Source organism: Ascidia mentula, chromosome 9 (assembly GCF_947561715.1).
Source record: "Ascidia mentula chromosome 9, kaAscMent1.1, whole genome shotgun sequence".
In the NCBI taxonomy this organism is placed as follows: domain Eukaryota; kingdom Metazoa; phylum Chordata; class Ascidiacea; order Phlebobranchia; family Ascidiidae; genus Ascidia; species Ascidia mentula.
The window spans coordinates 5028998-5046585 of record NC_138574.1 but is presented as its reverse complement, the minus strand read 5'-3'; the positions used below and the strand labels follow the sequence as shown (position 1 = coordinate 5046585).

Genomic DNA, 17588 nt, shown 5'->3' with positions numbered 1-17588 from the left:
TTTTAGTCCACCCGTGCATTGTCAGAGAGGTTCCTTGTTGAACTTCAGCGTCATAACTATGTCACGCCCACCTCCTATCTTGAACTAATCTCAACATTCAAAGTCTTGCTTGGTAAAAAGCGAACTGAAGTACACAAAATGAAGAAGAGATATGAAGTTGGTTTGGAAAAACTCAACTCTGCTGCTTCCCAGGTGAAATTCAAAAGCAGTGTTTCTTAGTTAAATGTTTACCAGTCACCAAAAGTAGCAATTTTTAGAAAAAAAGGAATTCATTTGATGAGAAATGCATATGTCTGCCTTATTTAATTTTTTTAATTTATTTAGTTTACTACGTTTTGTTTGGAAAACAAATGCAGTCCCAAATATATCAAACAATAAAGAATGGGAAAAGTATTACAAAAAAATTTGTAAAAAAAAAATATGAGTTCCACCACAAAACTGACATCATTATAAAAATAATGTAGCTGAATTACAAATCATACAGGTTGCTGACATGCAAAAAGAACTGAGGGAACTTCAGCCCCAGCTAGTGGTGGCCAGTGCAGAAGTGGACGAGATTATGATCAACGTTGAGAGGGAGAGTGTGGAAGTTGCAAAAGTGGAAAAGGTTTGGAACCAGACTCTGTTACCCTTTTTTGTTTAACTTATTTTATCTTAAATTTTTTCCTATTTAATAAACAAAACAGATTTTCAAATAATCCAAATTGTTTTTATAACCCTGTTTGTTCCATACCATATCTGCATTAATATACATAGTTTACATTACCATTTACTTGTGTCTGCATCTAAAAATTGACACAAGGTTATTTTATGTAGTAATTTTGCAAACATGAAGTTTCCCCCCTGTCACGCACAACAAGTGGCATTAGCAAAGGTCGATTTCGGAATGATAATGTTGAATGTTGCACCTAAAAATATCTCACTTTTGAAATAAGGACAATTGACAACAACAATAATAGGCTTCAATATAAACAAAATAGCCAATGCCACTGGCTATTTTGTTTGTTTTTCAGATTTACAAAACCGTCAGTTATGTTCCTACATAACAGGATTTATATTTTTCTATTTTTTTCTGCCATGATAGGTTGTAAAAGCAGATGAAGCCATTGCTAATGAACAGGCCAAAGTGGCCAAAGGCATTAAAGATGAATGTGATGCTGATCTTGCTGAAGCTATTCCTGTGCTTGAGGCTGCCTTGGCTGCCTTAAATACATTGACTCCCAATGATATTACTCTTGTCAAAGCTATGAAAAATCCACCTGCTCCTGTCAAATTGACTATGGAGACAATTTGTATTTTGAAAGGAATAAAACCAGATCGTATTCCGGATCCATCTGGTTCAGGTATGTGATACTGTATGTTTATTATTGGTTGACTGAACTTAATGAATTCACTTTTCATTACGTTCCATTTTATTTATGCAGCAGTAAAACTTTTACCTCAACTCAAAGGTTTTTAAATTTATATTAGTTAAAATTATTTTGATCATCATCAATTCACAAAGCCCAATTTGTGCTGTATATTTTCTGCCAAAATGGTACTTTCATTCCTGCGGTTCATTTAAATGGTGCCTTAATCGATTAGCTGTATGAATTTATTGGTGCCCATTCAATTTTGCCTTTTGGAGATATTGTTCAGTTCTGTTGCAGTCATTTGCACAAATTGAAATGTGTTAAAACTGGATATTAACTAAAAACACAATTTTTTTCTCGATTATTGTCATTTATGTTTTAACTTTGTTTTAGGAAAAAAGATTGAGGATTACTGGGCGCCATCTAAGAAGCTTCTTGGTGACATGAAATTTCTGCAAGGTCTTAAAGAATATGACAAGGACAATATCGCACCTGCATACATGAAAATAATTCGGTTTGTTGTTGTACCTTTTCCCAGTCTTGCTATTCATATTTCCCACTGTTTAAAATGCTCTATTTTTCTAAAAAAATGGATAAAATTAACATTTTTATGCACCGAAGTCCATGTTTTTTATTCTGAATAATAAAGATGTGTTTGCCTGCATCATATTTTGTCACTTCATATTCTAGTTTTTTACATTTAACAGGGCCAAGTACATTCCAAATCCTGAGTTTATACCTGAAAAGATTCGGAATGCATCAACTGCATGTGAAGGTTTGTGTAAGTGGGTGAGGGCCATGGACTCGTATGACAAAGTGGCCAAGGTTGTTGCACCGAAAAAGATAAAGCTGAAGGTATGTAACGCTCAGCTAATGTACTGGTCGACATATAGACACCTTACACATATGGCCCGTTACAAACTAACTAAGTTAAAATGTTTCTGAGGCTTAGCAACCTTACCCCACTGCTTCCCAACCTTTTTCAGTTCGCGACCCACTTTTAATGCAAGTTTTATTGTGCGGCCCACAATGAGATATGACCAAACGAATGTTATGTAAAGATAATGCAATAATTTCAAGATCTAATAAAAAACTGTAACATTTAGAAATGTGAGCCACCTGAAATAGCTTCGCGACCCACTGGTTGGGAAGCACTGCCTTACCGACTTAAAAAAAATTATATAATTCAATATCATTTTATTGCAAAATTTTAACAGGGAGCTGAAAGTGAATTGGCAACAGCTATGGGCAGCTTAAGAAAGAAACAGGCAGCACTTAAAGAGGTTCAAGATAAACTGAAAAACCTTGAAGACAAACTTGAGTTCAACAAACAGAAGAAAGCTGACCTAGAAAACCAGGTCTCAATATAAGACTTAACTTCTAAAAAAGTGTAATATTTGCGTAACACAAATCCACCATCATCATAAAGCAGGGCTGCATTACTCAAATGAGGATACATGCCAAAAAAATTTATGCTATTCGGTCTACGTACCACACATTATTGATGTACTGTTACAAACACTTTTTGTCAAGAATTTAAAAACCCTTTAAAAAGTTTTGATAGGATACAAAAAGCATATAAAGCCATTATTATTAAGGTTTATACATACCATTTTCCAACCAATGATCAGCTAAATTAGGCATGCATGCCCTCTGCGCCTTGTTTTGAACACATGTTGTAAAATATTGTTCGGCACATAGCATGAGATTGTTTTGGATAGAAACAAACACAACTTGTGGAAAGAAAATATTATTTTGTTAACCCACTGAATAACATGTTAACATTTTACCACCTTGTGCAGGTTGATTTGTGCAGCAAGAAACTAACTCGAGCAACACAACTTATTGAGAGTTTGGGAGGTGAGAAAGATCGATGGGGAGAGACAGCCCATGCACTTGGTATCACATTCACCAACTTGACTGGGGATGTGTTGATTGCATCGGGGATTGTTGCCTACCTTGGAACATTTACTTCCAAGTTTAGAGAGGTATGGAAGTAACATGAAAATAATTAGTTTAGTCCTTGTTTTGTTTGTATGGGCATTGGCCAGTCACGGACAACTGCAGCAAACTGCTAAGTCTAGACCATTCGGCCAAAAAGTTTGCCAACCATGACATTATTTTTGCAGTAAAACAGTTTAATTCACCAAACTTTTAAGAAACATTAATCTTGTGTTTGTGAAATTGATGTCTTAACTGTCACTAAATTTTAGGACCAGACACGTGAATGGCTGAAGGCTTGCAGGGCGGAAAACATTCCTTGCACTGATAGTGTGACTTTGTATATGGTACTTGGTGAACCTGTAAAAATCAGACAGTGGAATATATTTGGATTACCCACTGACAGTTTCTCTGTTGAGAATGGCATAATTATCAGGTAATTTCACCTGCACTACATATTAACCTTACCCTTTTACTACTTATTAGTTTTTGCTTCCAATTGTGGTCAAGTACTGCATACACAGTATATAGTTGTAATAATATTATGTAATTAAACGTTTTTATATGTTTGTGTAGTTGAAAAAAACACTATATTGACAACTATCACCTTCTGTTGATAGAAGAATTTCAAAAACAAATACCGTGTCACTTTTAGCAATGCTCGTCGTTGGCCGTTGATGATTGATCCCCAGGGGCAGGCCAATAAATGGGTGAAAAATATGGAAAGAGCCAACAACCTTCATGTTATAAAACTTACTGATGGTGACTTCGTGAGAACTCTGGAGAATTGCATCCAGTTTGGAACTCCTGTACTTTTGGAAAACATTGGTATAAATTAAAGATTCTAACCTTTTTTTAACAACATGAAAAGTAATCTCTTTGCAAATATATGTACACAAGCAATCAAGTGTTCATTATGCATACTCCCTATTTTAACCTGTAATTTTGTTCGCTTCAAACATATAAATAAATTAGTACACAGTTTGAACTAGTCAACAATAACAACTCATTGATTTTAGGTGAGGAACTCGATCCCTTGCTTGAGCCACTTCTTCTCAAACAGACCTTCAAGCAGGGTGGTGCTATCTGTATAAGACTTGGTGACTCAACCATTGAATACAGTGCGGACTTCAGGTTCTACATGACCACGAAACTGAGGAATCCACACTACTTGCCTGAAACTTCAGTCAAGGTATTTATATTGCTTGTTGGTCTTTTTTTTACTACTACCTCGTGTCCACTATTAGAGAACTATTTTCAACCCCTTGCCCAAAATAAACACCTAAAAATTATATAAATGAGGTTATTGCAAATACTTACTTATTTTAGGCAGTGATGCCTTGGCTGCGAAGCCTGTGAACCTTATGATCAGAAAATTAGAGCTGTAATCGCCAAATATAAAGGGCCTGTGCAGTGGGGCGATCCTGCCTTATTATGCAAAAGCATGGCATTACTTCTTACTTATTTTACTGATGAAATTTTTTCATAAATTGCTGCTTTGGAAAGGTGACACTGCTCAACTTTATGATCACCATGGAAGGATTGCAGGATCAGCTTCTCGGGATTGTGGTTGCCCGGGAACGGCCAGAACTTGAGGAGGAAAAGAATGCCTTGATTCTACAATCTGCAGAAAATAAAAAGTAAATTTTAAGACAGTAAACTCAAACATGCAACTATTCGGGTTCCAAAATATTTAGAGACAAATTCATAGTACTGGCTTCAGTATGCTTTTCTGCAAAAACCTATTACCTTCCACCCCTACTATAAACTTACGATAATTTACAGGCAGCTGAAGGAAATTGAAGACAAGATTCTTGAGGTTTTGTCAACTTCGGAAGGTAACATTCTTGAGGATGAGACAGCTATTAAGGTCCTTTCATCTTCAAAGACTCTGGCCAATGAAATTTCTGAAAAGCAAGCCATTGCTGAGGTACGACGTGTACATAGTAGCATTCTTATGGAAAAACAAATGAACTTTGTGCTTTAGGAAACTGAGAAAAAGATTGATACAGCCCGTATGGGATACACTCCAATTGCAATCCACTCATCCATCTTGTTTTTCTGCATTACGGATCTTGCCAACATTGACCCTATGTACCAATACTCTCTCGCTTGGTATGTCAACCTTTTCATCAACTCAATTGACAATGCAGTGAAATCAGATGATCTCAAAACCAGGTCGGTGATTTGCTTATTTTATCGCAAAAAAATTAGGAAACAATATTGTTTCATACTAAAACTTTTTGTCACTATGTTTCAATGATGCATTTTGGTTCATTTTATTATTTGATCAAATCATATCAATTTAGTTTTACATAAACAGCTACAAAATAAATAAACAGTATATAATGTCATGGGCACCAATAAAACCTTAGACGTTATCGTGATTTTTGGGAAAACTAGTTTTTGGGGAAACTAAAGGACTTCTTAAAAAAAAATAACCATTGTATTTATAGACTTGACAACTTACAATCCTACATGACATACTCATTGTACTGCAATGTTTGCCGCTCCCTGTTTGAGAAAGATAAGCTTCTATTCTCAATTTTGCTCTGTGTCAACCTTCTTCGTCATGAAAACATCATTGATGACAATGACTATAGATTCCTGCTTACCGGAGGTTTTTAAGCTTTGTTTAAATACTTTTGTTTTTCGTTTTTTCACTTTTTTTTAAGCCCTAAAAATATTAACAATTTTGATATTGCTTTACTGAAATGTCTTGCTGTCATTTTTTTGACCGAATATTGTATCTGTGTTTTATGAACATATTTAATTATGTTTTTGACTGGAAAATGTACACAAAGGAAAAGAGTATTAAATTAGCTAAAAAAAGTCGTTTGGTTTATTTTTTTGTGTTTGATGTGATTCTACCATGCCCTATGATGTCTATCTTTGAGATATGACTTGGGAATCAAGCTTAACTTTATGGTGATTTTCTCAGGTGTCGGTTTGGACAACCCACATTCAAACCCTGCAACATGGCTTCCAGCCAAATCATGGGATGAACTTTGCCGTCTTGATGCTCTCAGTCATTTCGAAGGCATTCGTAAGAAGTTCCCAGCCTACAAGGAACAGTGGAAGGCAATATATGACAGTCAGGAGCCACAAAAGGCAACTCCACCTGGTGATTGGGCTTCTCTCGAAGAGTTTCACAGAATGATGATTCTTAGGTGCCTCCGGCCTGACAAGGTATGGGTTTACTTCATCTGATTGTAAAAAATGCCATGGGTGGTTTTTGTACATTGCATAAAATGCTAAATAACTTGTAAAGTGTAATTTTTAAAACTGTATTTTATTTTTAGAAATCTTATTTCACCAACTTACTGCATTATCATTTACATTTTGTAACATTTTTCATATCAAGATTGTACCAGCCATGCAGTCCTTTATCATCAACAACTTGGGTCGAAAGTTTATTGAACCTCCGCCATTTGACCTTCCAAAAACATTTATGGACAGCAATGCATGCTCACCACTCATCTTCGTGCTTTCTCCTGGAGCTGATCCGATGGCTTCACTGTTGAAGTTTGCTGAAGATCAGGTTTGTACTTGAAATGTGGTTTGTTTAAACAGGACAATATAAATTTGTAAAACTATGATATCTTTTATATCATGGTGAAATGTTTTGTTTTTTGCACTTGAGAATCACTATCTTTAATAGAATATGAAAAGTACATTAAAATATATGGATATTTGTAGGGATTTGGTGGTTCCAAGATGAGCTCACTGTCATTGGGACAAGGTCAGGGACCGATTGCTATGAAGATGATAGACCGGTCGATTAAAGAGGGTGCTTGGGTTGTCCTGCAGAATTGCCACTTGGCAACTTCTTGGATGCCAACTCTTGAAAAGTTGTGTGAAGTGAGTCCAGTAAAAACACAATATGTGTATGCAAGAGAGTCGAACAGCAAGTTGGTTATCTAATAAACATGGCATCAGCTTGTTTTTATATTTCTTGTTGTTTCTGTTGTCATTTTTTAGTTTTTAATGAATCTAATTTTATTGACCAATAAAATTTTGACCAAGATCAAGTTCTGCCATTCGCCATTACCAAATTATCATGTTTAAAATTTTATAGAAACACATTCTATTTGAAAAAGACTGGAGCTACAATGCCACAAAATTAATATTTGTGCATTTATGAAAAAATCATACTCAACTGATCGTTCGTTAATCTTTAATGAGTTCACTGAGTGTTTACAATCATTTTCATAGCACATGTTCAAATAAGAATGGTTTATTCAGGAAACACTGAACCCAGACACAATCCACCCAGACTTCAGACTGTGGCTTACAAGTTACCCTTCCAACACATTCCCTGTGGCTGTTTTACAAAATGGTGTAAAAATGACGAATGAACCCCCGAAAGGACTTAAAGCCAATATTCTGAGATCCTACCTCAGTGATCCTATTTCAGATCCTGAGTTCTTTGGGAGCTGCAAGCAGCCTGTAAGTTGTTGTTTGTTTTATAAGTTAAGCATTACTGTCCACACCTTAGTAAATTAATATTTATCCACTTTAGTGGCTTATTACAAGTCCACTATGGTGTATTGAATTCATTTGCCATAGCTGCATAAATGAATGTTTAATTCAAGGTTAATTTAATATGATTTTTTTTAGTTTAACTAATGTGATTTTAAAAGTGTTAAATATATCTTTCAGGTTCCATTCCGACGACTTCTCTTCGGTTTGTGCTTTTTCCATGCTCTGGTGCAGGAAAGAAGAAAGTTTGGTCCACTCGGTTGGAATATTCCATATGAGTTTAATGAAACAGATTTGAGAATTTCAGTTCGTCAGCTACATATGTTCCTCAACCAGTATGATGTGAGTTTTCAATCAGAGAAAATATGCTATTTTAAATAACAAAGCTCATGTTTATGAAAAAAAACAATTAAATCAGTGGTTACTAATCTTTTCGAGCTTGTCACCAACTTTTTATAGCAAAGATATATTTAATTTAACTACAAGGTTGGTTTTGATGCAGATAGCTCTTATAGTGAGCAACTTATGTCCACTTCAGGATGTAATGTTAACAAATTAGATTCTTAAAATATTTATTTACAAGCTGTAGACTTTGAATATGACCTATCCCTACAGTAATATGCTACACAACCAACCAACCAACCAAGTGCTTTTCAACCAGTCAGCTATGAAACTTCTATTTGGTCGGGCTGGGAAGCATAATACTATATGGATAGTTTTACAAGCAAGCAAAGATTACAAGCATTCAAGCAATTCCTTTATTTACATGTGCAAAACTTTATGTTACAGTTTGTGCCATTGACTGCTCTGGTATATCTGGCTGGTGAATGCAACTATGGTGGTCGTGTTACTGATGATTGGGACAGGCGGACGCTCAATGCAATCTTGACTAGAGGATACAACGATAATGTTGTTACTGCGGACGTATGGAGTTTTGATGAGGATGGAGGTTACAAGCGGCCAGGGGAAGGCGATGTAAGTTGTTTGAATTGTGTTTCTACTCCACTGCTCGAACGCTACTCCTCATATTTTGTATTTGAATTAGTTCATCAGTTTTTAAGAAACACTTTATGTAAACATGGTCGCTCATTACAATGTAATGCAAATTTAAGTTATATGCAATTTAAAGTCATTTGTCCATTTTTGTTTTAGTGGGAGAGTTATGTTGAGTACTGCAAAAATTTGCCCCTTGTAGCTGATCCCCAGGTATTTGGAATGCATGCAAATGCTGACATTGCAAAGGACCAAAATGAAACCAACCAACTCTTCAACAGCATTCTTCTCACCATGGTAACAAAATTGCACATTAAATTTTTTTTTTATTTTTATGATTTTTTCATACAAGACAAATACAATAGCCCATGTACAGTTGCTCATAAATTTTAGAGCAGTTAATTGGGTTATTTTGTTTGTCTTAAAGATTTACAAAGCCGTAAGTTATGTTTCTGATTTTGAGATACATTTTTGTTGTGATTAAACTGATTTGTGTGTTTTAAGTAGATAATGGTCACTTTTTGAAAAACAAAAAATCTTTTTTACTTTTAAAACTTACAAAAATCAAATTCTTACTATTATTTTTTGTATTTTGGAGTGAAAAAACTTACTGCGCTTTTATGAAAATGTGATATGTTTTACTAACCCCAAATGTTTGAATTTTTGCAGCAAGAAGACTCAGTAAGTACCAAGGAAGCTTTGCTAATTCATACATTATACAGTCATACAGCAAGGTAGTGGGCAAGTGATTAAGTTTGTTTTCAGTTCAGTGCAGAAAGCTGAAAATATATTCTTCGTCTCATTTTACATCTGTTGTAGATAAGCCATCATGTAAAAGAGTCAGAGCATAGCTTCATATTGAGTTTCATCATATTTGGATAGATTTAAGCCAAATTTTACTAATCATTTCATTTGCAGTTTGGTGCTATCACGTTGTTCGCTTACAATTGTGTGTGTGTTGCTTTGAAGTATCATCATGTTTTTCTTAATTCATTTGCCTCCTTGCGACTGAAATTTTGTGTGATTTTTTTTGCATATTACTCTTGAAGCAGATCTAGCAATGAAAAGTCTTCATCAGCGGATACATGTTTTAAGCCCCAATATATACCGTTTTTAATAATATGTTAGTACATTATTGCTTGCAATTAATATGTAAAACTATTTTCGGTAGTCCCGTGCAACTGGAGGTGGCACAGATTCATCTGATACCTTGGTGTACAATGTGGCTGGTGATATCCTCAGCAAACTTCCTCCTAACTTCGACACTGAAGGTGCACTGAGAAAGTAAGTGTGTTGATTTTTCCTTTACAATAAGATAGCACTTTTTTAAGCTGGGGTTGGTTTCAGGCAAACAACCAGCACTTTCTCTCTGTTTTAAATTTTAGAATTAGTGAATATGATTAAAATAAAGGACCTGAATGGCAAGGTTGACATTTTTCCTCTTTGAATTAACTACTGCAATCTATTTGTTATGTTAAATTGTGTCTTCAATGCCAGAAATTCACAACTAAAATCTAAGAACAAATATCAAACCAGTTGCCTATTTCTATCCTTTAATTGAAAATAAATAGAGCCCTGTAATTTTTTTTCATGTAACTAAACGACTTAGATAATGGTTGGGTGCAGCCAAATAATTAACAACTCTTTTTAATTGTGCTCTTTCAATTTTTTTAGATATCCAACTGAATACAAGCAGTCAATGAACACTGTGCTTGTGCAGGAAATGGTCAGATTCAATGTCCTTCTCTCCACCATTAGAAGCTCACTTATCAACGTGCAGAAGGCCATTAAGGTTAGGCTTTAGTTTTACTTCTGAAATTTTTATATCAGAAAGGATGCACCAGGACTAAGAGTCTAGGATGCCCATGAATGCCATTGTTTGCTTCAAAAGCGACAGATTTTTTAGCGCTAAGACTTGCCCTCCTACAATGTCATGTAAACTGAAAAAAAAGGTTACATTTATCCTCTTTTGGGCCTTATATACCATGTTAAAGTTTATCAGTGATAAAAAGCAGTCAACTGGCAAAGCAATCACATGCCTTATCTTACTATTCCTGACAGTCAAGTCAGCTAAATATAACCATGAAGCTTTACCAGTCACACCACTTATTGAATTAATGATGGCATGAGTTGTTTCTGCAATGTGATTGAACATATTTTTTGTTCTTAGAATTATGATCAAATATGTTGATAACATTCATAAGCCTAGCAATAATTCACAACTAAGAATGTTGTGTTTAAAACATCAGGTATCAAGAATAAATCCATAGCAATTGCCCCTGGTTGATGTCCACAGTATTTACACATTAATGCATAACAATATTCCTGGTTTAGTAATGTATTTTGTCCATTTCAGGGACTGGTGGTGATGAGTGCTGATCTGGAACAAGTGCTCAACAACATTCTGCAAGGTAAAATCCCACAAATGTGGATGAAGAAATCTTATCCAAGCTTGAAACCTCTTGGTGGTTATGTCAATGACTTCTTGGAGAGACTTAACTTTTTGCAGGTATTTTTTTTAACAAACTGTTTAACAAAAAAGTTTTTTACCATGATTCTAAAGAAAGTACAAAGTGAAATACAAAAGAGATATCATTATTTGCTTGCATTTTACTAATACTAAAAAGTTTTTTTTGTTAAAAATGCACAAAGTATGAATATAACAGTTTAAACTGTTTCAATTTTCACAGCTCTGGTTTGACAACGGGCCACCTCCACAGTTCTGGGTGTCAGGATTCTTTTTCACACAAGCTTTCCTGACTGGTGTCCGTCAGAACTATGCCAGAAAATACACAATCCCTATTGATCTTCTAAATTTTGATTATGCTGTGCTCGATGACAAGGAATACAAATCACCACCAGAAGATGGTAAGGAATGATTTTTACTATTTCTGTCATCCAAAAATAACTTGTTGATGGATATACGATCCTTAAACAAGTTTGTTTACCATTTACACTTAGCTATGGGAAAAAAGATAGTTTAGAAATAATATTTTGCAGGTTTTTATTAATGCCTTTTCAAATCAACAGGAGCCACAAAGTAGCAAATCATTTATTTACATAGTATTAAAATAAAGATATCTGTTGTGGTGTAATTTTTACCCAACTTATTTTTTTCACAACAATAAATTTTTAACTAAAGTTACATGATTTCAAAGGTGCATATGTTTATGGACTTTACCTTGAGGGTGCCAGATGGGATCGCAAAGCAAAGAAATTAGCAGAATCAACACCAAAAGCTTTGTATGACTACTTGCCAAAGATCCTTCTTATTCCCATCAAGAAGGTTAATAACTTATTATGTACACGATGAGTTTAAACTAAAGATGCAAAAAAAGTGTTTACAAGCCGGCCTTTCCTATAGGACGACTCTGCCTTAATATACAATTTTACAATTGTGTTAACGTATTATTTCACATAGATGTATTTAAGACTCACTAAAAAGTGGTTTATAGCAGGCAAACCAAATCTAGCCCATTGGGTTTTTAATTTTTTTCACTTTTACCTGTCATGTTTTTGATATTTTTAAAGGTTGTCCACCCCAGGTTTACAAGCTATAGAACTACTATCTAAACCAAAGTAAATTCAACTAAGTTTTGTTTTCCAGAATGACATTCCTGAAAAGAACTGTTACCTGGCACCTGTGTACAAAACCACAGAGCGTCGTGGCGTTCTTTCAACCACTGGACATTCCACCAACTTTGTGATTGGAATGACTTTGGTCACTGACAAACCAGAAGCACATTGGATTGGTCGTGGTGTTGCACTTATATGCCAACTGGACAACTAGACATTACCTGTGACACATACAATCCCCGTATTTTTTTGTATTAAAGTGTGTTATGTCATTTCTGTAGTTTTCTTTTCAATTGTTAAGTTATTTTTATTGAATGCCTCACTTGTACATGTGCCTAATTCTTCAACCTATTTTGGCTCCATTTTAGAATACAGTGAAATTTTAAATATTATTTTAGAGTTGTGGTGGTGTTTGTAAAAAATAAATATCTGTTTGCTTTTTGTTGTCCTGTGTAGAATTTTGTTAGGAAATGGATTTTTGTTCGTTACTTCATCCAACCCTTATACCAACAATCCAACCCTTAATTTCGTTTGCTGCTCTCTGGAATAATGAAAACTCTCATACGTTTATTGTATCTTAGGGTACAGTGAAACAACTTGAATGCAAGATATATGAAGAGTTGAGATAAATTCAGTGAATGTAGCCAGATGTCAATTATCGATAAATATATATTGTATATATATCGGCAAGAATGCAAAAGTGTTCTTTTTCCACATCACAAGAGAATCCTTATAAAAAAAAAGCATAAATGAATTCTGTTTACTTTGTGTGCAATAAAACAAGAAAAAAATACAATAGGTAACAGAAGTATCATTGATATGTTATGATGGCATGATGTTTAAATAAACAAGGTTGCCATCGGTCAACTGCACTTATATGTACACTTGAACTTTTGATACATTAGTATGGTTCCTAGAACATTAGTTTTGCAAAACTACATGTTTCTTACACCATATGCCTGTTGCTTGTGATCCAAACAAAATAAAAATTCACAAGAATCGAAAACAAAGCAAAAACAAGGTAAGTGCTTCAAAAAAAAACTTTTTGCTTGGGGACAATTATTGTTTTTGTTGAACAGCCTTTCCACCTTCTGCTAAATCGATCTTTGTATCATTTTCTTCACAGGCTGAATCACCTTCTTCAGGGCATTTTTTATCCTGGGCATAACCTTTCAAAAATGCCATTCCTGTTTTTTTGGCAGTTTTCTTGGCTATTGCTTTCATCCAAAGGTTATCAATGTTAAAAGCTGTTCTTCCCAAGTTAACAGCAGCACCCATAGCATTGCCAGTTGCTTCTCCAGCAGAAGATCCATATCTATTTGAAAAACAACAGTCAATGTACACTTTAAAGAATTACTATTTTAAATAATCTACTTCAGATGAACAGTGTCAACAGTGGCAGAAGACACAGATTTTGCTACAGCCAATCCTGCATGTTCCAAACTTGTCCAAACAGTGCCAATGCCTGTGTGAATATACAAGTACAAGGTATATCATACATCAAAAAAAATTGTATGTTAAAAAATAAATCGTTGTAAACTTGTTTTTGGTAAATCAACAAAATATTATTTCACTTCAGTAAAAATAAAACAAAAAAACAATAAGAATAAAAAATTATTTCTTCAGAACAAAATTCCAACTTCACTAGCAAAACAAATACAAAGCCCACCTGCAAAACTTGCACCAGCCACGTGAACCATCCCCTCAACACAACTCTCCCCCTTTTCATTTTTTTCCGTGACAGAAGATGGCAGCACAGAGTCAGCGCATGATTTTATGTGTGGAGCTACAGTGTCAGCAACTTTTCCAGCCACCACAGTTAGGCCCTTTACCATGGCACCACTGACTTTTACTGTGACTTCTATTGACAAGAAATAGTTCAACAACATTATTACAAATAACGCCTTCCAAAAAACCTAATTTGCATTGACATCAATTCGTAAATTTCATGTCAAAATTGACAAAAAGTGATTGCTATTCAAGTGAGTGTACATACATTGCCAGATATCTATTTTTAAGACAAACTTAACATAAATTTGTTTTCCAAAAAAATCATAAATTTGTCATAACATAGTTGTGTTTACATATTCTCATTGACAACATATACAAGCAAAACCATGATATAAAAGTTCTTTCAATTGTGAAGGATGCTGTTTCAAGATACACACAGCGGAAAACTTCATAATAAATAACTCATACTTGTTATAATGCTACTAAACCAAGCAAATAAAACTTACTTGCAGCCTCATTTGTGTAATAAAGCCCCTTCTGTAAATTGGGGTTAACTTCTGTTGGCTTTTCATTCGGTTTCATATTCTTCTGTAGGTGTTGGGCACCTTGCTTGATAAGATTAGTCGTTACCTCTGCACCCTTAATTAGTCCCCAGCTTAACCATCCAGCACCTGACAACATTAACCATCAACTTGTTTATCAGTAATTAGTTATATTTCTTACATTAAAGATCAGTATAGTGCTGAAAATTAGGTATATATGTGCCTTTAATTTTAGTCCTAATGTTTGCTCTTGTTTTGTTTTTGTTCGGGTAAAAATATAAACAGGTGTCTTGGATGATTGGGCAATAATCTAGGTCAGTCCTAGTAATCACTAGTGTTAAAAAAGTGGATTATTTCAATTCTGCCATAGCTTTAATTTTGTGTAACTGGATTTCTACATTTTTAAAGTGATTACTAAATCTTATGGCAGAAGTTAAGTGATTACGAAAGGTAGGCCTGCATCTGCAGTTTAGATTGGATTACAATTTTTCAATGTTTGAAGTCTGTCAATTTAAAATTTTCTTTCACAAAATAAAGCATTGTTTCACAACAGGCATAACTATACTAGCCTTTTCCAATTCCAAATGCAACTTTTTGACTGATAGATGTTTCTTCTTCCTTGTCCTCTTCCACAGCAGGAGGAGCTACACAGGGTACAGATGCACTCAGATCAACTGTAGGTTCTCCATCCGGTGCATGGTCCTGAATCTGCACAAATTTTTACAATAGAACAAATTTCATTGGCAAGTAAGTAAGGAGACTAGCAGCTACCAAAACTACTATAATTATTTTTACTCTGCTTTTAGTTTAACAGATTTCATATTGGTTCTATACTTTGACCACATTGAAAGTAACTACAACAACTATAAAATTTCAAGTATTTGCACATGCAAAACAACAGAAATACACACCTGTAATACAGCAAAGTTCTCCAAAATGTTTTCAAACATTTCCCTGTATGTAGCCTCAAGGGCAGAAGATATAACTAAACCAACAGCACCTGGCTGTGGAGAGTCTGTTGCTGATTTGTTTGGAAACATGTAAGCCCCATTAACACATTTCAAAACTGGAGACTTTCCTGGTACCAATGGATAAACCCATTCTCCCACTTGTATGAATGCAGGTGGTCTGTTGATGTATACAAATTTAGAATAAAGAAAGGCAAAAGTTTAAAGTAAGATATATCTAAGCGGCACAACAGTAATCTACATGCAAGAAAGATTCGGATTTGATACAGTTTGTTTGCGAAACACTGAGTTTGCATTTTGAATGGATAAAGCATTATGTTCTGTCACAATTTGTCAATTCTGCTCCACAAACTGAAAAAAACTAACACAAAAAAGTGATACAATTGCAATATTGCAGGCTGTGTGGCGAACATACAGGCAGAGACATTTCAAAACCAGAGCAGGCAAGAATTTTTGCGAGTCAGACAGACCTTCAGACCTTGTCTGGAAGATTGGAATTGATGCACATGTATTAAACATCAATTGTCATTACCTAGAAGTTTTACTTGTGTCTGCATTGCCAACTTGTTCATCAAATAGCAAAATTCTCAATGAGGAAGGATAGGAAGGAGGTGCAGCATTTACTGTTGAACGATCGGAGACGCTGTAAAGCTGGACCCCATTTGGGATACTTAATAACTCCACAGCACTTTCCGCAGGTAATCCACATATTTCCTGGTTCTACACACAAATTTAAAATATTTTGAAATTGAAGGAAACGACACTGTCTTCACAATAGGTGGCTTGATAACTATAGTTGCCCAGTGTTCACACAAAAATATAAATTGTAGTTTGTGATATAACATAACCCCATACGAAATTGCAAATTTGATTAACTGCAAGAAGGTTTTCAGAAAGTATGGCAGTTAATGTAAATCTCAAAATAAAAAAAAATTATCAAAAAGAATAACTTCCCTAAACAAAATTTCCAAAGCATGCTTACAGTGGGGAATGGTGAATCGTTTGTTGATGGAGACATAAGAGAAGAATGACCCTCAGGAATTCCTTCAGAATAGGAAGGAGCTGCAGTTTCAGCCTGACCACAACATTTATAACAAGATATGCAACATTATAGTTACAAAAATATATATATACAAACACTCCAAAGCCACCTTATTATATACTTACAGTGGAACCATCTTGTAGTTCATACAACCTTGACCTCACTTTTTCTAATGCTTCAGCCATTTTACCCTGCATTTGCCAGGCAGATATGCACTTTTTGTCCCTGTTTCTGGGCAGTTCTTCTTCAATACCCTAAAAATCAAACCTTTTTTGTATACATAATTATATCATTGGTGTGCTTGCATTGCTTTCAATAAACTCTAAATAACAGTAAACACACAAATCTTTAAACTATACATCCCCAAGATTTTGTTGATTTGCTTGATTAGTACAATTACAATTGGTATATTTACAGTTATATTTAAGCTCTAGTCACCATTTCTAAGCAGCATAAAGCATGGACATAATGTTCTATGGCACTTGAAGTATTTCCAATCTCATCATCAGCAAGTGCATTGGCAACATGACACATGGAAGTGTTGTAGCACTCAGACACTTTTCCATAACTCTTTTCCTGCAAAGTTGTTCTTTATATCACAAGAAAGGTATTGAGTCCATAATACTGTTATTAATTTTTGTGTCACTCACATAAGATAACAGTGGAACAAATGCAGTTGAAAATTTTACTCACGAGTGTCTCATCTCTTGCTTGTGTGCTGGGAGGTGGGGGCCGGGAAGGTCGGGATCGTTGTGCCTCCATGTTTAGATAAACATAATATGTTTGCTCTACAGTAAAGTTATCAAACCTGGAAATTAAACATGTACAAAATAAATATATCTTACTTAGTCTTAACATACAGATTCGGTCTATATAATATAAACATAATCAATATCCTAGGCTTGTTCGTATGAATGGAGATAAAGAGAGCGATAGGCAAAAGTGTGAATCGCCTTTACTA

The 17588-nt window shown here is 34.8% G+C and overlaps 2 protein-coding genes across 3 annotated transcripts in view; one reads left to right on the top strand and one right to left on the bottom strand.

The window, feature by feature from the left end:
* Nucleotides 1-12780, top strand: part of LOC145913097 (dynein axonemal heavy chain 7-like) — a 34218-nt gene extending 21438 nt beyond the window's left edge. For both annotated transcript variants that reach the window (XM_083000631.1, XM_083000632.1), the window contains exons 52-78: nt 7-192; nt 485-607; nt 1085-1343; nt 1746-1866; nt 2060-2207; nt 2570-2710; nt 3155-3340; nt 3566-3729; nt 3949-4121; nt 4313-4485; nt 4800-4933; nt 5079-5223; nt 5281-5471; nt 5750-5913; nt 6235-6482; nt 6658-6834; nt 6993-7154; nt 7539-7742; nt 7956-8117; nt 8565-8750; nt 8928-9065; nt 9940-10052; nt 10443-10560; nt 11125-11277; nt 11459-11636; nt 11927-12054; nt 12376-12780. In XM_083000631.1, coding sequence (XP_082856757.1) covers nt 7-192; nt 485-607; nt 1085-1343; nt 1746-1866; nt 2060-2207; nt 2570-2710; nt 3155-3340; nt 3566-3729; nt 3949-4121; nt 4313-4485; nt 4800-4933; nt 5079-5223; nt 5281-5471; nt 5750-5913; nt 6235-6482; nt 6658-6834; nt 6993-7154; nt 7539-7742; nt 7956-8117; nt 8565-8750; nt 8928-9065; nt 9940-10052; nt 10443-10560; nt 11125-11277; nt 11459-11636; nt 11927-12054; nt 12376-12558 — 4458 coding nt within the window. In that variant the 3' untranslated portion in view covers nt 12559-12780. The remainder of the gene's footprint in view (nt 1-6; nt 193-484; nt 608-1084; nt 1344-1745; nt 1867-2059; nt 2208-2569; nt 2711-3154; nt 3341-3565; nt 3730-3948; nt 4122-4312; nt 4486-4799; nt 4934-5078; nt 5224-5280; nt 5472-5749; nt 5914-6234; nt 6483-6657; nt 6835-6992; nt 7155-7538; nt 7743-7955; nt 8118-8564; nt 8751-8927; nt 9066-9939; nt 10053-10442; nt 10561-11124; nt 11278-11458; nt 11637-11926; nt 12055-12375) is intronic.
* A 111-nt stretch (nt 12781-12891) lies between these two features.
* On the bottom strand, nt 12892-17431 carry LOC145913599 (spartin-like). Its single transcript, XM_083001319.1, has 11 exons — nt 17321-17431; nt 17066-17203; nt 16753-16881; nt 16568-16660; nt 16118-16305; nt 15529-15745; nt 15187-15325; nt 14582-14746; nt 14014-14205; nt 13719-13809; nt 12892-13659 (listed from the first exon to the last, which is right to left on the bottom strand). The coding sequence occupies exons 1-11, from the start codon at nt 17387-17389 to the stop codon at nt 13404-13406; spliced, it is 1677 nt and encodes a 558-aa protein (XP_082857445.1). The 5' UTR covers nt 17390-17431; the 3' UTR covers nt 12892-13403.
* Nucleotides 17432-17588: the final 157 nt, after the last annotated feature.

Coding starts and splice junctions, on each gene's coding strand:
- LOC145913599 (XM_083001319.1), bottom strand. CDS start 17,389: ATGGAGGCACAACGATCCCGACCTTCCCGGCCCCCACCTCCCAGCACA. Junction 15,746..16,117: donor GACACAAGTAAAACTTCTAG/GTAATGACAATT, acceptor ATACATCAACAG/ACCACCTGCATTCATACAAG. Junction 14,747..15,186: donor TGCATTTGGAATTGGAAAAG/GCTAGTATAGTT, acceptor TAATGTTGTCAG/GTGCTGGATGGTTAAGCTGG.